The sequence below is a fragment of the Ursus maritimus genome, unplaced genomic scaffold (assembly GCF_017311325.1).
Source record: "Ursus maritimus isolate PB19 unplaced genomic scaffold, ASM1731132v1 scaffold_16, whole genome shotgun sequence".
Taxonomy (NCBI): Eukaryota; Metazoa; Chordata; class Mammalia; order Carnivora; family Ursidae; genus Ursus; species Ursus maritimus.
In genome coordinates, this window is record NW_024424008.1 from 54,732,025 (window position 1) to 54,753,008 (window position 20,984).

At 44.0% G+C, this 20,984-nt stretch overlaps 1 protein-coding gene and 1 long non-coding RNA gene across 2 annotated transcripts in view; one reads left to right on the forward strand and one right to left on the reverse strand.

Moving 5' to 3' along the window:
* The window catches only part of LOC103662380, a 116,951-nt gene extending 109,297 nt beyond the window's left edge, over window positions 1–7,654 (reverse strand). Inside the window, exons 1-4 of the long non-coding RNA XR_005835079.1 lie at window positions 7,611–7,654; window positions 3,844–4,014; window positions 3,168–3,354; window positions 940–1,067 (exon numbers count right to left, since the gene is read on the reverse strand). This is a non-coding gene — a long non-coding RNA (uncharacterized LOC103662380). The remainder of the gene's footprint in view (window positions 1–939; window positions 1,068–3,167; window positions 3,355–3,843; window positions 4,015–7,610) is intronic.
* Window positions 1,538–13,996, forward strand: PLET1 (placenta expressed transcript 1). Its single transcript, XM_008690211.2, has 4 exons — window positions 1,538–3,380; window positions 7,927–8,128; window positions 10,515–10,576; window positions 13,054–13,996. The coding sequence occupies exons 1-4, from the start codon at window positions 3,101–3,103 to the stop codon at window positions 13,389–13,391; spliced, it is 882 nt and encodes a 293-aa protein (XP_008688433.2). The 5' UTR covers window positions 1,538–3,100; the 3' UTR covers window positions 13,392–13,996.
* Window positions 13,997–20,984: the final 6,988 nt, after the last annotated feature.

The following is a 20,984-nucleotide window of genomic DNA, read 5'->3' on the forward strand; positions in this document are numbered from 1 at the left end:
ATAAAATTCACTTTGGTGGGTTTTAGTATATTCACACAATGACGAAACTGTCACAACCATCTAATTCCAGAGCACTTCCATCGCCCCAAAAAGAAACCCTAAACCAATTAGCAGTCACTTCTCATTCTCCCTAACCGCCCCACCGCTATGCCCTCCCCCTGCCCCCTGGTCCCTGGAAAACGTTTGGTCTCTATTAGTTTGCCTCTTCCAGATATTTCACATAAGTGCTTTCATACATTATGTAGTCTTCTGTGTCTGGCTTCTTCCACTTAGCATAATGTCTTCAAGACTCATCTATGTTGTAGCATCTATCAGTACTTCATTCCTTTTTATAGCTGAATAGAATTCCATTGTTGGATATACCATATTTTGGTATCCGCTCAAGAGTTAACGGACACTTGGGTTGTTTCCACCTTTTGGCTTTAGGAATAATGCTCCTATAAACATTCACATACAAGTTTTTGTGTGGACAAATGTTTTCAGTTTTCTTGAGTATATACCTAGGAATGGAGTTGCTGGGTCATATAATAGTAACTTTGTGTTTAATTTTTTGAAGAATTGCCAAACTGTTTTCCAAATTGGTTACCTTTCCACCGGCAATGCATGAGGGTTACAATTTTTCCATATTCTTACCAACACTTGTTATCTGTCATTTAGCCATTCTACTGGCTTTGAAGTGGTATCTCTTTGTGGTTTTATTTGCATTTTCATAATAACTAATAATGCTGAGCATCTTTTCACGTACTCTTTGGCCTTTGTATATCTTCTTTGGAGAAAGTACTTATTGCCCATTTTTAAATTAGGTTACTTGTCTTTTTATTGTTGAGGTGTAAGTGTTCTTTATATATCCTGGGTATTTAGCCGTTATCAGACAATTTGCAAATATTTTCTCCCATTATTTGGGTAGTCTTTTCACTTTCTTGATTTGAATGCACCCACCTTGAGTTAATTTTCTAGATGGTATGAGTTAGGGGTTCAACTTCATTCTTCTGCATGGGGATATCCAGTGTTCCAGCACCATTTGTTGAAAAAGCTATTCTTTCCCCCAACAAATTGTCTTGGCACCCCTGTCAAAAATCAGTTGATTAAAAACATATGAGATTATTTCTGGACTCTCAACTCTATTCCATTGATCTATATATGTCTATCCTTGTGCCAGTATGATGCTATCTTGATTACTACAGCTTAGTAGTAAGTTCTGAAATTGTAGTCAGTGTGAGTCTTCCAAATTTGTTGTTATTGTTGTTTTCTCAAGACCATTTTGGCTACTCTGGGTCCCGTGTTTTAATTTTCAAAATATAAGTCTTACATTTCTTTCATTAAATTTATTTGGTATTTTTGTTGAATATCTTCAAGTTTACTAATACTTTCTCTTGCTAGTTAAAATCTATTGTTAAGCCCTTCTACTGAAATTTTCATTTCAGTCATTGTACTTTTCCACAGAATTTCTATTTGTTTCTTTTATTCATTTTTATCTCCTTATTAATATTCATTATTGGGTGAGACATTATTCTCACACTTTCCTTTCACTCTTTAGACATGGTTTCTTCTACTTCTTTGACTATATTTATAATACTTGAGATAACATCTCTGTCTACTAAGTCTAATATCTAGGCTTCCTTGAGGACAGTTTCTATTGGTTGGGAGGTATTTTCCTGTGTACTGACCATACTTCCTTGTTCCTTTGCATGTCTTGTAATCTTTTCTTGAAAACTGGACACTTAAAAAATATAATGTGGTCATTCTGGATATATGATACCCTTCCCTCCCAGGGTCTGTTGTATTTTCCATTGGTTATTGTTTGTTGTTGTTGCTGCTGCTGCTGTCTGTTTAGTGACTTTTATAAATTAATTTTGTGAAGTCTATTTTCTTTATCATGTGTGGCCACTGAAGTCTCTGCTCAGTTCACTTGGTGGTCAACTTATAAAACCTGAGAATTCAAATTTATAGGCAATTTCCAGACAAGTCACATAGCGACAATTCTCTGGAAATGAGGCTTTTTGGAGAGCTCCAAGCCCATTCTATTCCCTTCCATTGGCTACTTGTTTGCCCGTCTGCATGGCTCCCACAGTAGCAAGGCTGTTGATTTCTTTTTTTTTTTTTTTCAAAGTTTATTGCATGATAATAAAGTGATAGTACAAAGCTCCCGAAGACAGAGGGGACCTGGGAGGGTTGTCTAAGGCGGTTCGTTTCTAAGGCTAGCACAGAGGTGTGGTGAGAGGGGTGTAAATAAGCCAAGTTAAAATGCCACAGTGCTCTTTGTGCTCAATGAGATCCAGCCATTCTTTTTAAACAAATGCTCCTCAGATTTCTGCAAGCCTTTGGTTAATTTCAAGAGTTCCAAAAAAGTTGATTTTGACCGTTTTTGCTAGTGTTCTCACTGCTTCTCTGGAGAAGATTTTTCAGAGGTCCTTGCTCTACCAGTCTGTGAGTACTTCTCTTAAAGAAACATTTATAAATATCACCTTGATTCGATTCTACTTTTTTTTTGTTTCCTTTCTACTCACATAGTACTCCTCCAGTGAGTAAATCATAAAAATCAGAGAAGAGATATAAGAAAACATATTTTCTGATTTTTTAGTAGTTTCCTTGTGCTATAGTGCTATGGAGGAATGTGTCAGGAGCAAGGTGGACCAAAGCTATTTCTTTCCAGAAAATAAATATAAATCCAAAAGCACAGTCTTCCTAGTTTTATGCTAGCCACAAAAGGAACTGGGATTGGAGACACGTTCAATAAAGAAGAACTAGAAAAGGATATGTAACATTCCAAGAAGAGAGCTTTTATGCCTGAATTCCCTACAGGGAGAGGTGTGGAGCTTCTAAATGGGCCAGGTACGTGATGATTACTCAACTCTGAATTTTACTTTGCCAGCACCATGCCTTTTCTCAACAGTTTTCTTCAAACAGCTGATGTTGAGATGAATGAGATGCAAAATAGAACCATGATCAGTACCTTCCCCTTCTTGAGCAAAACTGGACTTGGTAAAGGGTCATGCTGACGAGTACTGAGCAAGTCACTCCTATTGGGAGTCCACCCCTACCGGGCCGAATTCCAGACACCAGTTCATTTTAGGGAGGAGTGGGAAGGAGATTTGCATATATGACCTCACACAGAAGCTCCAGCCCTGGAGAATATAAGCAGCTGAGTTGTAGGTATTACCCATTACCGGGCCCAGCAGTTTCCAAACAGGTTAAGATCATGGCAGTCCTCAGCTCCATGTTGCTGCCACTCAGGCTGTTTCTATGCTTCGGACTGCTGTGTTCTTCTGCCAGCTCTACAGATGACATTGACAACTGCATGCTCTTCAATGAGGTCACCACCACTGGCCAAGGCATCATGGCCAATTCAGAGGTCTATGAAAGCAACACAAATTACACAGGTGAGGAGAAGCCATTCTCTTTGTTGTTCTTTGTCTTCTGAGGGGAGTTAATTTCAGAGCACACCCCTCCACTCCTGCTCTCAATGACACAAAACATGTGTTTTGACCCAGATGGGAAGTGGGGGCAGAAACAGAAAGTGTGAGAGAGTTGGTTGGGTGGGACTGTTTTCTCCCTGTTTTCTGTGCAAACCTGAGCTGGGGGTCATTAAGTCCTGACACCCAGGTTTACTGAGCCAGAGCAAGAACACATCTGCAGCAAGTTCTCCGACTTAAATAAAGTAGGCGTTTTTATTGTTTTCAGGGATAATAAGGGCATCACAGTGTGTGGTCTGTTCACATCCATTTGATAAAACAATGCCACCATGGATGATAGTATATTGCACAACACCGGGAGGCACTGTCTGCCTTTAGTGTGTGGGTGGAAACTCTAGTGAGCTAGGCAGGGAAAGTGTTACTCTCCCACCTTGTTTATGAACAGGCTGTAGCTGAGAAGAGTTAGGTGACAGGTCAGGGCTCCCCTGCTAGTAAGGGGCAAAACCGGCTCCCGAATCTTGGTCTTTCCTTCCCAATCCAGTGTTTTTCTTTGAGGTACCTAGGAACATCTTACAAATATCCCATTTTGGATCAGCCAAACCTATAAGTAAAGACAGGTGCTTTCTGATTACTTTCATAACAACAACATTTAATATAGTAGTTTACATGTATTCATGCACTTAGATCTCACAATAACATGTTAAGCAGATAACATACCATGATCATTCCCATTTCATAGATGAGGAAACAGAGGTAGAGGTGCTAGTCACTTGCTTAGATCACAGAGCTACTTACAGGGTGGAGCTGGGATATGAACCCAAGCAGTCTGGCTTCAGACACCCAGTCCTTAACCACTGCACTCTACACTCCTCGCTTACAGTAATGAGAGCTGGGACTTCTTACTACGTTCTGGGTGCTGTTCTAAGGGTAAATGCTATTACCTCCAGATGAGAACTGCAGCATAAGGGAGTTAAAGTTTTACCCAAGGCCACAGTGGGTAGCATTGTTATATTTGAACCTAAGTAAGAGCCAAGATTTGTCCAGCTCTGTTCAGCCAGGATGTCCAGCTTCAGAGCCTGCTGTCTCATTACTATGTCATTCTGCTCTCCTAAAACTCTAACTAAATTCTACAGAGAGCACCAGGGTGATGTCCACACCCACAAACCACAGATTCCAGAATTCAGCAGGAGAATGACAATGGTCTGCCGTCACATGCTTGTCCCAGCTTGTCCTTTTCTCTTTTTTTCATGGGGACTGTCACTAGGGACGTCAGCTGTGACTCAGATCACTGTATCCCACTCCCTCAGGCAGTGGATCTTGTCCTCCCAAGCCAGGGAGGATAATCTTATAATTCAAGATGAGGACAGGAAAGCATATGTGTGACCTTGCACACGGGGAAGGACCTGGGGGGCCAGAGGGACTGCTACAAAAGAGATCACAGACCCCGAACCTAAGATAACATATCATACGGTGAGGGATTTTGCAGTTGAAATGGAAGAAAAAGAAATCTATCTAGTGAAAATGCTGGGTGGAGATATGTAGACTGGGGTTCTTCTGAACGTAGCAAGACAGGAGAATGAACAGTCAAGAGACGATCCATAAGACCCCTTGAAAGGGAATATGTTGAGTGAGGGGGAAATCAAACATTTGCAGAGGTGTTGGGTAGAGCAGAGAGAAAGGGGAAGGAGGAGAGGAACTCCGGTTCATTGAATGCCTACTTCTTGCCAGGCACTTCTCCAAACTTTACCCAACTTCATCTCAGAACAGAAATGTGCAAAAGCTCCATGATAAACCGAATCACTATGTGAATGATTTGAGAGTCAAAATCCTACGCTCACAGAGATGTGAAGTGCCAGACTCCACACCCAGGATTACACAACTGGCTCCATGATTTCCTCATGAGAGTGTCATTGCAGGACCGCACTGGGACTCAGGACTTTTGGGGAGAATGGGTAAACACCCACTAAGGCCAACCACTTTTCCTTACTTCGATTTTGAAATTTTTTAAATTTCAGGATTTGTGTCAACATTGGTAAGTCATGTATAAATGGCTTGGCATGTCCCACGGCACACGTGCAGTTCAGGCAGGATCTTAGAAGAGGTTCTCTAGGTCTGTCTTGGTATCAGTGAAAAAAACCCATGATGCAGTGACATTTATATTAAGATCGTGCTGGGTATGTATCTGTCTCCATGGGCAAGAGGGATAAAAAGTGCTTGCCTTTTTCCCTGAACCTTCATCTTTAAGGGCACTGTCCAGCACTGGGTGCACAACTTTTTATTTTTTTTTATTTTTATTTTTATTTTGTTATTAAAGATTTTATTTATTTATTTGACAGAGACAGCCAGCGAGAGAGAGAACACAAGCAGGGGGAGTGGGAGAGGAAGAAGCAGGCTCCTAGCCGAGGAGCCTGATGTGGGGCTCGATCCCAGAAATGCTGGGATCACGCCCTGAGCCGAAGGCAGACACTAAACGACTGCGCCACCCAGGCGCCCCAGGGTGCACAAGTTTTTAAATCAATCAGTGAGTAGTTATTTAGTGCCCTCCAGTTCCCCAGCATTGGGCTGGCCAGATACTGACGTGGATGAAACCACAGTATAGAGAACAAGCCAGAATGTAATTAAGTACTCAACTCTACAGGAACGAATGTAAATGTTTTACTCATGAGGGGAAGAGAGGACTGAACTGTCCCAGAGATGGAACATAGGCAGGGTCCTGGAGAATAAGCAGGGATGGAATGTGTGATGCAAAGGCAGGGTTCCAGACATGAACGAAGGCCAGGGCAGGAGTGGGCCAGATGTGTCTGCAGAACCAGAGGAGGGTTTGCTGCCCCTAGAGCAGGAGTGCAAAAAGCGCAGTGAGCCAGGTTAGGAGGGTCATAAAAGCCATGTGTTGGGTACTGTAATCAACAGAAGTGAAAACGTAAAAGCAGAAATGTTTAGATCCTCTAGAAAGATGGGCACTTGGAAGGTTTTGCAGAGTACTCTGTCCTCATGGAAGAGTTGTATACGGAATCTGATCTGGCTGCAGCCTGAAGAGAGAAGGTGGAGGCCCGAAGTCCAGGTGACAGATGCCTAGGAGGGAAGGAAGGAGGCTGGAAGCCAGTGTGACAGAGGGAGAACAGAAGAAATGGCAGAGACAAGAGACTGCCCATGGGAGAACTGACAGACTTGGTGCTATCCCAGGATACCATCGCTGAGCACCATCCACCTCACCATCGTGCACACATCTAGAACTGTCAGGTTCTCAGTGGGCAAGTCAGGCTGGTGGGGTTTGGCTCAGCTCACCCTGATTGGCAAAAACAAACAGAACAGAAACGTTTTGTGCTAAAAAAAATAAATAAATAACAATCGCAATTCATCCAACACCTATCATGTGTTAAAAGCCTTACACTCTTCTCTGTGCTTTTCCCAGGAACCCTGTAGATAAGGTATCATGATCTCCATATCAGGAGGGATAATGTCATCATCCCCAGACCTAGGACCAGACCTGGTGTAGAGTGGGCATTCGATAAATATTTGTGCAGTGAGTGATGGACAATAAAGAAACCGAGGCTGAGAGATAAAATAACTTGCTCCTGAATGTGAGAGCTAGAATTCTTATCTAGGACTGTCTGATCCTATTCTGCTACATGCTTGATTTTCTTTACTTTGTACGGAGAAGTCTTTGAAAGGATACGGGGTGGCTGACAGGGCCCTGGAGAATAACACTTTAGCATTGAGAAATTCTTACAGAAGGGATCTTCTAAGGGAGGAAATGGACAGTCTAAAATGTTCTCTTAAAGTTTGCTCTGTTACACATCAGAATGCTAGAATTCGCAAGTGTCAGTGGGGTCCCTATGAGTATACCCTAGGCTAGGTCAACAGGGAAGACTCACCTGACTGGGGAAGGCCAGGAAATCCTGGGGTTATTGGACAGGTACTAGGGCTCAGAGACCCCACCCCTTCCCTCACGCTCAACAACAGAGACTGAGAGCATCAGTGATTCTGGGACCAAGAAATGGGCTCTGCTTTGACTTGGCACTAAGGGTGCCTGATGTCACAACACACTGCCCAAGGGGCCCACTTGACTCTTTCCCAGGTATCAACCACACCTCTCCCTACCCATCCTCTCCCTGAGAGAAGGGCAGAACAGGTTATCCCCTCTGTCTGGTGGACAGGAAGCTGGCTCCAGAGGTTAAGAGCCAGCGAGGATCTCACCTCTGTTCTACAGCAAAACCAGGGCCAGAGCACAGGTGTTCTTCTGTTTGCCTTTTACTGGAGAAAATTTGGAAAGCAAAAATGCACGAGGAAGAAAATAAAAATAATCAATAATCCCACTAGCCAGAAATCACCATAGTTAATATCTTGTATTTCCTTCCAGACTTTCGTCTGCAACTTCATTTAAAATGGGATCATACTATATGTACAACGCTATTTGTAACTTCCTTTTTTCCTGCTAAAGTTTGATTTCATGACCCCCATCCCCTGTCTGACTGCACAGATGGCTGATTGGTTCCTTACCCTTTCCTCCTAGTATTGGTTCCTGTGAATCCCAGTATCAGCTCTGTGGTCCTGCGAGCAGTGGACGCAAACAACAACTCACTAGGCCTCTGGGAGAAAGTAGACGAGCTTTGCAACAACAGTGCCCTGTACCACCTGGATAATCCGAGTGACCAGCTCTTCATAGCAAACTGGGTATCTCCTAACTCGACAAACATAACCACAGTCGCGCTACAGTAAGAACCTATCTCTCTGTGATTTGCTTTGGGCTTTTACAATTGCAGACAGGATTTACACAGTTTCACGCTGACCTTGGGCAACTCAAAATACACCCCAGACACGATGTAGAGAATTTAGTAGCTGCACTCCTCTCTGCCTCACTACTCTCTATCCTTTTACCTACTGGAGTTCCCGCACATGCACACACACTTCTCCCACCCACCCTCCCACCCCCAGGCAGGCTCAACAGAGACAGAAAGCTCTGGTGTTAAAACCACAGCTGGACAGTTGTTAAAGCCAAACAAGCAAACAAACAAATGAAAACAATTTATCTGGGACTTTTGCAACAGGAGAAAAGAGACCTCAGGATAGAACCTGGCTCAATTCTGAATACATCATCATACGCAAGTAGGAATTTATAGCCAAGAAGCAGGGTGGGGGGGTCACTGAGAGGAAACAATAAGGCCTGTGAGGGGGATTCTGCCTAAACTGACCTAACAGCATTCTTGCAGAAGGCAGGCCAGGGCCATCACTTATTCCCTGGGGGTGGTAGAGGAGGAAGAATGAGGTATTAGCGGTAAAGGGTGGGAGGTACTTGCTCAACTGACTTAGCAGGGTTTTTACTAAAACCGGATTTTACAAGGAAGTGCATAGATAGGCCTAGGAGAAGGTTCTGGAGCCTGACTAAAGTTTGTTTAAGCAAAGAATCTTTGTCAGCTGTTTGCTTCAAATTCCACAGAATCGTTTTTTAAAACACACATTCATTTTGGAAACGCCAAGTGTGATGATTGTGTCATAAAACTGGCTTCCTAATGTCACACAAAATGGACACACTCAGGTTGTGAGGTGAGGCCACCTGAGGGCTTCCATTATGCTTTAACAAAAAGACCTTCCTCTCAGCTAGTAATGTTATCCAGGTTACTCTGGGAGCCCATGTTGAAAGGCCCTCACACTTTCACACGGCCACTTTGTGATGAAAGGGCAGGTCTGACCATCATCAGCCCATGGCCCGTAGTGGTGCCCCCTTGGTGGTAAACAGCTACCAAGTCTCTGTGGACACTAGTGGTGATGATACTATCAAGCCATCCCGCCTTCTGCTACCATGCCTGGGGCCTCGTCAGACATAGCTGCTCTGGAGAGGTGATTTTGCCCAGTGACTTCCAAGAGTGGAAATCCAAGGGAGCTGCTGCATTTCAGCCTCCCGATGACAGCAGTCTCTTAGAAGTCAGCCAAAGCTAATCAGGGCAACAACTTTGTTTTCCCCTCACCTCATTAAAGCCTCCATGCTCCATGCAACAACAGATAAAAGGCCCAACAGTAACAACCTGCCACAGAAATGGCACATTCCCACCAACAGTGTGGTCTCCAGACCCCTCATAACCTGCACTGGCCTCTCTGCTTGTTTGGCCTTGGTACTCATGCCTGACAAGAGGACGGGAGCAGCGCATATCATGGGGGTATGGAGAGCAGCTGGGTGAGGCACAATTGGATGTGAAGAGGCCCCTGCCCACAGGGCTCCACAATGAGTTTTGGGGAGGCAAGGCTTCTACAGAAATAATTGTGGAGGCTGAATATCAACTCCTCAAGAAAGCCTTCCCTAAACCCCCAGGTCAAGTTCCAGCTCCATGTTTTCACTCTTGTAACTTCCACTGCTTTATCACAACAAATGTCACAACCGCAATCAATTATTTAACTTGTTTATTGATTGTTTTGTTTCAAGTCTGTCTCTCTGAAGAGACTGTAAAGTGCCACAAGGGTAAGACCCATGCCTGTCTTGTTCACCACTGTCCCTCAGCACCAAGCACAGTGACTGGCACGTGGTGCATGCTCATTAGTTAACTGTTGAATGTATGAACAGGAGACTGGGATAATAACGGGACCACTGATAGAAGAAACACACACCAAGCTGTACAGATCATTTCTCGAATATTAAGCACCTACTACGTATCAGGCATTGCTGACAATATAACCTGCCTCAAGGAGCTGGCCCTCCTGTGGCTGGATTGGCTCACAGCAAGGCCATGCAGTTGAGGGGCATGTCTCTCCAGTGGAGCTTTGTCTGGGAATGACAATGGGGAGAAATGACTTTAGAGAGCTTACTGTTGAGTATCTGGGCAGATGGGACCAGGACTGGCTTGAACAACGACCAGAGGTGCATTCCAGCCTGTGGGGAGTTCGGGATGCTGAAGTTGGTGGGGTGGGGGATGGACAAGAGCTTGACTGGAGCAAGACCATGGAGGATCTTAGTCAAGACCACATACACCAGATCAGTAATGATCTGCTGATTGTGCTGGAGAGAACACTGAGGTCAGGATCCTCTGGGAAGGCAGAAAAGGGAGCTAGACTTGTGAATCCCACAGCTAAGGGCCTCACCATTATCTCTAATTGATTTGCCCTCCACAGAGCCTTCACTATTAATTTCTACAATGTGGCTACATTTTCTTCTCTGCAACTACAAAGAAAAGGTAAGTTCCTCTGTGGCCTATTTACACATCTGGCAGTGACTCGGTCAGCCTGGAAAATTACTTGGTGAGTGCCCTAGAAGAGTCTTCTAATCACGTGTTATCCAGATGTCAGTTGAGTTCCCCAACACCTGAGACCTATAGAAGACGGTTTGACCCCTTATCCTACACCCTGTGGGAAACAAGCCATTCCCAAGACTTTCACCAACTCCCAGGGGCATTTAATTCTCACAGCCATCTGTGGCTCCCGACTGCTGCTTCCTTGGGAGCCATTATGTCCAATGCCACATAGATGGATAGGAAAATCAGCTCTTTGTTTAATTTCCACAAAGAATTCCCACTCACACAAAGCCTTCCTAGGTATAGCAGACTCTAACCAAGGGGCTTAAGGAAAGAGGGGGAGATTTGCACAAAGAAGGCTTGGGAGTATAGAAATACTCATAGTTTCCTTAGTTCTTAGAGTGGCCTCTGGTCACCACCACCACCAAGGATTTCCACTGACCTTTCATAGGCTGTTGTCCCCAACTTCCAACCATCCTGAAGCTCCTCGTCCTTCTCCTCCCTTCTCTGTCCTCTTCCTTCTCTCTTACCTCCTTCTAGGGAGATAAAACAAATTCAGGAAAACTGAGGTTCAGGAAAGATAGGTAACTCACCTGAAGCCACAAAGAAAGTAAATGGAGAAATTAGGACTTATGGTCCACATCTTTTGCTTTTTTCCACTTTTCTTAGACTTACATCAAAACTATAAAGACAATCTTTTATTCTTAATGAAGTTTTTAAATACAAAGTTCAACCAAAACAAGAAACCTTTGTTCTTCTCAATGTTCAGATAACAGGTCTTCCCTGGGAGCCCCCCAACACTGAAATAAATGTAGTACGCTGCCCATCTTCCTACTGGCCGTACATTGCAAATGTGGTCACAAGGGATATCTATTTTCAACAACAAATTTTAAAGTGACTCTGCCTAAGGAAACTATTACATGAATACCTTCATGGCTTCCTTGATGGTTTCCCTCTGTGAAAAGACTGAGGTGTTATTTTCCTCCTGAAGGGCATTTTCAAGATGACCACTCATGTAAATGTTAAGAAAGAAGGAAAAAATGTTTGTTTCTAATCAGGATTTGTTAGTTCCATGCTAATAAAACCAGGAAAGAAAGAAAGAGAGAGAGAGAGAGACAAAGAGGGAGGGGGTAAGGGAGGAAGGGAGAGGGAGAGGGAGAGGGAGAGGGAGAGGGAGAGGGAGAGGGAGAGGGGAGGGAGAAAGAAAGAAAGAAAGAAAGAGAGAGAGAGAGAGAGAGAGAGAGAGAGAGAGAGAGAGAGAGAGAGAGAGAGAGAGAGAGAGAGAGAGAGAAGGAGGGAGGGGGGAAGGGAGGAAGGGAGAGGGAGAGGGAGAGGGAGAAAGAAAGAAAGAAAGAAAGAAAGAAAGAAAGAGAGGGAGGAGTTGTGTTCAGACCTTGTGGCTCAGTGGGATACTGGAGAAACATCTGCCCTGGGGAAACACTAAATGAGATAAAACGGTGCCTCCTAACTGGAAGGCACCCCCCCCCCCACCAGGGGAGAGTGCCTGAGCCTGAGCAAATCACAGGACTTCTCCTTTCTTCTTTTTCCATATAGTCCCCTTTGATCCACAGACCCTCTGAGGCATCATTACAAAGCTCCAGTTTTTCCAGATCAGACTACCCGCAGGCCCTGGTTCTCTCTGCTTCTCTGCAAGGCAACCTCAGAGAACCAAAGGGTGATCAGATCCCTGCACAGGAGAATGAGCAGTGCCTCTGAAACCACAGAAAGAGGTTCCAGGGTTTGAACAGGGCCTCTGTGCACTGGCTTTAGAGCGGAGGCAGCCATCCTCAGATCTGGATGATACTAGTTTTATGGTTTTGGGTTTTTTTTTAAGATTTGTGTCTATTCATTTGACAGAGAGAGAACACAAGCAGGGGGAGTGGCAGGCAGAGGGAGAGGGAGAAGCAGGGAGCCCAATGCTGGGCTCTATCCCAGGACCCCGGGATCATGACCTGAGCCAAAGGTAGACGCTTAACCAACTGACCCACCCAGGTGCCCCTGATATCTAGTTCTTATAAGCTTTACATGCAACCTTTGCAACTAGCAAGAAAAAAATATAGTTGTGCCATTCTGGATCACATTTGCACTGACTGATCTAATATAACATTAAGGACGTGAACACATTTGAGGACAGAGGACCCACCCAACAACAAATTCAGTAGTTATATAAACTCCTTCTGCCATAGAATTGTGTAGACCTTAAGGGTAGAGAATGTTTCCTACTTGTTTTTTCTTCCTTGACATTCTGTACTCCCTACTATTCCTCCTCCTCTACATATACTGGCCACTGAAAAGTGTTGACCAAAGTTTGCTTGTGAACTCTCGCTCTAGCATTCCATCAGATTGGCCTCCTTTCTCCTGTGCGCCCCCCCCCAAAAGAGGTTCTGATGCCATTGTTTTTGTTTTGTTTTGTTTTCCAGATACAACCACTTCCCAGATCTCCACGACCAGGACAAACCCACACCGAACCACAACAGGACACACCTCCACAACCAGGACAACTCCACACTCAATCTCTACAAGAGAACACATCTCCACAACCACAACAACCCCACACCCAACCCCAATAACACAACACATCTCCACAACCACAACAACCCCACACCCAACCCCAACGACAGGACACTTCTCCACGGCCAGGACAACCCCACACCCGATTCCAAGGACAACCAGCTTGGCCAATAGAACCTTCCTCTGCCCCGTCACAAGTGCCATTCAGCTTCTGCTAGTCTTTCTCACCAGCAAACTCCTCTCCTAGAAGGAAGCTAGGAAAACCATTGCTCCTGCCTCCACTGCATCCTCCTACATTCCGTTCCAAGCCAGTGTTCTGACAGGCATGTGAATGAAGACTTTACATTCTCAAATGTACAACTCTACTGCCACTGCTTTGGACCAAAACAGAGACCTGGTGGTCACTTGGTGGAGGGTAGCTAGTCCACTCACTGGTGGACTTGGGGCACACAGATGTTCAACTGGATCTCCCATGACACAAATTAGGTTTTTTGTTAACTACTTAGACCTGGTCTGGGTGTAACCCAGAATTCTGGCTCGGTTTCACATGCTGACAGCCAATTCCACAGCCAATGTAAACTTTTGTTCACTGCCAAGTGATTCCTCCACACCTAAGTCTCTGTGGGAAAAACCTTTCTTCACTTTCAAGATGACCTCAGATTTCTGACCAAACCCACTCAGGTTACACAGAGCTTCTGTGTCTCATGTCACCCAAAAAGGAAAGGAAAAAGGAATAGCCCTGATGTCACTGGCCATACCAGTAGTATGTGAAGGGCTAGAAAAAAGGAGTGTACCATGTCTGAGCAAACAACCATAGGGAAATATTATGGTACAAAGACATTATTTCCTATGTCATATCAAATAAGCTATAGTTCGAACAAGAATAGTGAATGTGTTAAATTCAAATAAAAGTCTTTAATGAGCGATTACTCTAACTTAAAGTACAACATGCTGCCTAATTTTATTCGTGTATATGAGCATTAACAAATTAATAGAATGGTGGAAGTGTGTATGCTTTCAAAGCCAGATCTAAAGGTAAAATTTTCCCAATTTTACTTCTCTTCAAGTACAAACTAGTCATTTTTCCCCTAATGGTAATTTCCATTAAGAAATGGGCAAAATATTTATGGTATTCATAATACAATGTAAAACCAACAGAAAGTATGGGATTTCCAGTAACACCCTGGTAATAAGCAACGAAGTTTTAATAATTATGCTAAATTCAGGATGCCAATATCCAGTAACTAGCCTTCCTCTGGGACAGTTTCTGTCAATATCTTTCTCTTTCCTGTGAATAGGCCACACTTTTCTACTTGTAGGTCTTTAATATTTGTTGAACACTGGCATGTTGAAGGCTAAAACGTGGCGACTCTGGAAATCAGGCTCTGCCTCCCCTCCCGGGCAGGTTGCTGCTTGTTGAGGGCCGCTGTCCATTTGTTTAGGGACTTTTCCCAACTATTCTATGCAGACCGCATTCCTTGTTGAGTGCGGGTCACTGACAGCTCTTTCCTGATATCTCAGCGGTCAGTCAGCGACCTGATTTCCTTAAATGTCAAAATTTAGTGGCCTCTTTCCTCATTAAGCATTCCTCTAGTATCTGGAAGGTTTTTATTAGATCCTAGAGTGCTGAGAAAGTTCTGACAGTCTTTGCCAGCTTAATGGTTGCTGCGGTGAAGGGACCAATTCCTGGAGCCCCTCATCCTGCCATTTTCTGTGACATGGCTCCATAGCTACTATTAGTACCTGCCAGGCGCTGTGCTAAGTGCTTTAAGTGCATCATCCCATTTAATCATCACAACAACCCTAGGAGATATAGCTATTTTACAGACGTGGACACTCAGGCAGAGAGAGAAAAATCATTTGCCCAGAATCGCTCAGTGAGTAAGTCATGAGGCTGGGTTTCGTCCACTTCAGAGCCTGCACCATTAACCAGGACACCCTAAGGGCCCCTGTATGGCTCCTGCATCCCCCAGCATCCCCCAGGACAACTGGCTCCCCAGGGCTCTATGACAAGGAGAGGGTCTGGGTGTGTCTCACGGGCACAAGAAGGCTGAACAAGCTTCGTATTTATGTCATGGCCCAGCCTGGCCGCATCTCAGCTTCAGTGTGGAAGGTGGGACAATTTTTGAAGCCTCAGCAAAAACATTCTCTCAAGCTGGAAAACTTTTAGACTCAGAGAAACCTGGGGAGCTGAATTCAGACATGTAGCACAGAGGCAGGTAGACAAGGGCACTGGATTCGGAGGCAGGGAGCCTGTTAAATTCCAGTTCTGTATGAAGGAAGAAAGTGAACTTTTGCCTTGATTTCTCATCTGTTCCATACAGGTCTGGCCCAGGTGGCATCTGAGCACTCTTGCTGGTGGGTCTCATTTTTATTTCTCTGTCACATCCACACCTAGTCCTCGGGGTCTAGTCAGAGGTGGTATGCTGGTGTTGCTCTATGCCCTGTCTGATCGGCAGAGGCCACAGGGAGCACCGCGGAAGAATCAGAAGCGAAAGCCAGGCTCAGATACAGAGTGGCATACTCAACAAGGGTTATCTTCCTTGGGCTCTGGAGGCCACACTTCCTCAGGACGCTTCCAGGTTATCTACCATTCATCCATGGTCTCTCGAGCAAGTCCAGTGAGCGGCCAGCAGCAAACAGGTGTGCACGTTCACAGTCTAGGAATAAGCTAATCCTGATCCTCGCTGATGGGAAGGTGACCCACCACAAGGAAGACAAAGGCATTAGGGAGCTTCGAGGAAGCCCTGGGCTGCACCTCATGCACAGAAAAGAGGTGAACAAAAGATGGACTGTTTCCACTCCCACACTCACTTGCCCAAGCTCGTTCTTCCACTTCTATGTTTTCTTGTTTGTGGCTTCGTGTTTTGTGAATTCAGTGCATGCTTATCCTGTGTTAGAAACAGCAACTGCCCACCCGTTTACGCGAAGGGAGTGCTGAGTGAGTAGGAAAGATAACTGCTGTCTTCCAAATCCCATTACCTCAAAGATCTTCACACACCAGAAAGAGTGCCAAGCCTGGTCAATGGTCGCTATCCCACTGACCATTCAGAGCAGGGAAAACATTCAGAACAGGCAGAACATGCAGACATTATCTTATTATCTATCAACCTCCACATTACTTTTGAAAATAAAAGTTGAAAAGTATTAATAATTAAGTAAAAAACTTCATTATTTCTCATGAGAGGTAGTTCAGCAATTGTCTTAAAGCATTAACTCTGAGGCCAGACTGCCTGAGTTCAATCTTGTTTGATTTTACTCCTTATTAGTTGTGGGACCTTGTAGGAGTTACTTATCTTCTGTGTGACTCATTCTTCATCTGTGAAATAGGGAGAAATATAGTAGCTACCCACAGGCTGTTGTGGACATTAAATCAGTTAATATATATAAAGTACTTGGAACAGTACCTGGCACAAAGTACTATATAATTATTTAATGCCTAAAAAAGGCATCACAAATGATATATTGACATACAAGAAAGCCAAGTATTGTACCCATAAAACATGTGCAAATAAAATGGTACTTATAACAAGGACTAAAAGTACTAACTTGTAACTCTTATAAGAAATGGCTAATGTCTGACTTTCCACAGTCTCCTTGTGTGCTGGGTCAGCTCCTTTCTAACAGAGAAACCAGACTGTAGGTGAGGGGTTGAAGCATTCTACATAATAAAGAGTTACGAGAGAGGGTGGAGAAGAGCAAAGCAAAGTCTGGGATGAGTATTGTGGGGGCTGAGACAGAAAGGAGCCTCTGTGGAACGAGCAGAGAGGCCAAGAGACTTCCCAAGAGCCGCTCCCAGTTACAAACTGGTTGTCTCTTAATGAACTTCAAGACACACAAGTGAAAATAAGAATAATTTTACGTCTGATTGTTGGACTGTATTTCTTTGACTGTGGTTCAGGAGTGAAACTGGGACATACGGACTACCCCACCCTGCTTTTATGTAAGTTATGTCCTTGTATATAGATAGAACGAAGTTAAATATATACCTGATAGAAGTGGGAAATAATTTAACATATGCAAAAAACTACACATTTATCTATGCATATGCATATAACCCGTATGTAAAAATAACTTTAGACTCAGATGCTTGAGTCCAACAAACTCAAAAAGCCTTTGGCTAAATGAACAAAATATGCAGACAGCACATTTAAAGAGCTTGGGAAAATTTTTCAATGGTTATTTTAATTGAGTCTGGCTTTTCTTTCCCTCTTTCTTTTAAAGCCAAACAGCGGTACCTGGGTGGCTTAGTCGTTAAGCATCTGCCTTCGGCTCAGGGCTTGATCCCTGAGTCCTGGGATCAAGCCCCACATCAGGCTCCTCTGCTGAGAGCCTGCTTCTTCCTCTCCCACTCCCCCTGCTTGTGTTCCCTCCCTCGCTGGCTGTCTGTCAAATAAATAAATAAAATCTTTAAAAAATAAATAAATAAAATAAATAAAGCGAAACAAACTTAGGTTCAAATCCCAGCTCTTCCGCTTAATGAATGACCTTGAACAAGACCCTTCATCTCCTTAAAGCCCAGATTTCTTACAGTGAACTGGAGCTGACTCCTACCTCAAGGAGCCACAGTGATTGAGATGCTGGACACACACTGGTGAGCATAATGTTAATTCATAATTAGCCAGCCAATGCCAACAACCTTAAGTCAGTTAACTACACAATCTCAAATGAGAGTGAAAAACACTATACCCCACAATCTGGTTAGGTTGCATATTTTTTTTCCTTTTCTAAATACAGTTTTCTCCTTCAAGAATGGAGCCTCAACTCCTCCCCCCCCCAATACTTTGGGAATTACTGAAAGTTATTATGGCCCTTATTTGCTGAAAAACATGTAATTGCCTCAGCATTGCCACAGATCTATTCAGTTCATGCTCTACAAAAAACCCTGCTCTTAGGGGCCAAACAGATGGAATGATAAAAGGCTTTCTTTGCAATACCAGCTGAAGCTCTCTCTCTGCCTGGGGCAACCCTCCTCTCCACAAGCTGGGACAGTAACTACCCACCAATCTCAATTGTTCATCCTGCTATAAAGGGAGTACCTTGTCGGTGAACACCTGTGTAAGGGCGGCTACCAAATGATGGTGTGGCCATGAGGAAAGCAATTTCCTAAAAGATCCTTGATTCAGAATCCTTGATTCTGATTTGTCTTTAAAGTAGTAGTTGAGGACTAAAACAAATTTTATCCATAAATAGGAACGGAAAATTTCCAGGAAGATAAAATTAGCCACATAACCAGACTTGGAGAAGTACTTAGGGGATTTCATTTTGTGGTGTTTCTTCTCTAAGTGGAAACACAAAGAATATAATACCTATGTGAAGTACACTCGAAAATTTTGGTATTAAATCTCAAAATGTTTACCAAACCAAGTTCAACCAGTTCTTTAGAGATGGCAGGCACTGTCGCTCACTCAGTAAGTACTCAGCACCTGCTGGGTGGTGGGCCCCAGGCTGGGTCCTGGTGAAGGAAGAGTACTAAGACAACACAGGGCTCTGGCCCCCATGACGCTGACATCCCTGTGATCGGGAAAGACAGTCAACTAGTAAGCAAATAAATGAGACAAAAGGAAATGCAGAAAAAATTTTGAGACTGCAAGAAAGGGGAGTATATAGGTATCATAATGGAAAATAACAAGATTTCTACCTACACAGGTGACCAAGGAAGGCTTCTGCAAGTGGGGGACATTAGGCTAGGATCTGAAGAATGACTGGTTTTATGAAGAGGTGGGAGGTGGGGGTAAGCGGCAGCATTCTAGGCATAAAGGCAGGAAATACAAAGATCTTGAGGCAGGAATGAAACTGGTGTGCTTTAGGACTTGAGAAAAGGCCAGTGTGACCAGCTTCTCAGCTGGACACTGGGGAGAGGAGGTGGCTGGGTCATATGGAGCACAAAGTTTGGGTTCTATTTTAAAATCAAGAGGAAGCTTTCCAGGGGTAACAGAAGAGAAGAGAGAACTAAAGAAGTATGAAGAGAAACAAAGTGCAGGCAGGAGACCAGAGGCCATGTCAATAATTCAGGCAAGAAATGGTGGTACTTTGGCCTGGGGCAGTGGCCCTGGAAATGGAGAGAGAGACAAAAATCACATATATTTTAGACGTGAAACTGGTAGAACTTTCTGATAGATTAGAAGTGATAGGAATCCAGGACAAGTCCCAGATTTCTGACTTGAAAAAAATGAATGGATAGTGGCAGCATTTTCAGGGAAGACTGATAGGAGAATAAAGTATGAAGGGGAAACTGGTAATTAGCTTCTGGAAATGTTAACTTCGAGATGCCCGTGTGACACCTTGCTACCCATCTATGCTTCTCTCTGCAAGCAAATTAAACCCTTAAGAGGTGAAGGACACTAGCCCTTCAATTTCTTCAGGTTGTCATCAGCCAGTGCTCGTATTTATTAAGTTATTTGTGAAAAGTGAAAAAGGTTTTTAAAGTGAGTTCATACTTATACTAAATTGGGAATTTTCACTAATAAACTGGCTGCCTGAAGGTGAACTTGGGCTGACATACTGAGGACTTGTTTCTTGGGCATCTTAAGATTACAAGCCTGGGACGTCGTTTCTTTAACCAACAAGGAAGGAAGGGAGGAAGGAAGGGAAGGAGGAAGATGGAAAAGGTCAGTGCTTTAATTCTTTTTTTTTTTTAATGATTAATACTCCTGTCTCGATGGTGACAGAGTGCCAGTGGGACTGGGTGGATGGATTCTGAAGGAAGCAAACCGACTGATGAGCTACTTAAAAGCCTAACTGCTGCTCTGAAAATCCTTCCAGTGCACAAACCACCCTCCCGGACTTTTCTTTTGTGGTGATAGCAGTTCTCTCTGCAGCTATGTGGAGAGAGTGTTTATCTGGGACTGATTCCAAGTGTCTTGCAACAGAATCTTGCTATAAAGTTAAATTGTGTGAAACTAACAATGATTTTTCTATGTGCAGGGGAGGCTAGAAATATCCCAGACAAAACAAAAGCGAAATGAGCACAATCTGTTTCTCATCTTTAAAATAATTCTATTTCCAGGAGGAATGTAAAAGTTTTCAGTTTAAAAAAAAAAACAACAATGGACATTCACCATAGATCTAGGCTATGAGTGGCTGCATATACACAATTGATCATATTCTGGCCATTTTTATAACCCACTGGTAATGGCTACATCAATTCAGGCTACATAAATGACAGCTGAGTTCTGGTCATTCTGTTCACAACAATATGGTCAATATAATTTTTCTCAACTTTTTTTTTTTTTAAGATTTTATTTATTTATTTGACAGAGACAGCCAGCGAGAGAGGGAACACAAGCAGGGGGAGTGGGAGAGGAAGAAGCAGGCTCCTAGCAGAAGAGCCTGATGTGGGGCTCGATCCCAGAACGCTGGGATCACGCTCTGAGCCAAAGGCAGACGCTTAACAACTGCGCCACCCAGGTGCCCCCTCAACTTCTTACCTTAGAGTTGGTTTTGATTTCAAGAATCATGCTTTAAAGATCTGTGTATGTCTACCCACAAAACCCACCACGCCCATTGGAAACAACCACTGCTGCTTGAATACTTCACTCCTGCAAAAGGAAATGTGTTTTGTTTTGTTTTTTTTTTTAAAGATTTTATTTATTTATTCGACAGAGATAGAGACAGCCAGCGAGAGAGGGAACACAAGCAGGGGGAGTGAGAGAGGAAGAAGCAGGCTCATAGCAGAGGAGCCTGATGTGGGGCTCGATCCCAGAACGCTGGGATCACGCCCTGAGCCGAAGGCAGATGCTTAACCGCTGTGCCACCCAGGTGCCCCGGAAATGTGTTTTATTCCAGGCATCAAAAAGGGCATGACAGGCCTCCCTTCCCCCCACTGACCTCCCCAGCC

What these genes read in the sequence shown, in the direction of transcription:
- PLET1 (XM_008690211.2), top strand. Translation starts at nt 3,101, where the DNA reads ATGACCTCACACAGAAGCTCCAGCCCTGGAGAATATAAGCAGCTGAGT. An exon ending in AAGCAACACAAATTACACAG is followed by an intron (nt 3,381 to 7,926) that starts GTGAGGAGAAGC and finishes CTTTCCTCCTAG; the next exon opens with TATTGGTTCCTGTGAATCCC. An exon ending in TCTGCAACTACAAAGAAAAG is followed by an intron (nt 10,577 to 13,053) that starts GTAAGTTCCTCT and finishes TTTGTTTTCCAG; the next exon opens with ATACAACCACTTCCCAGATC.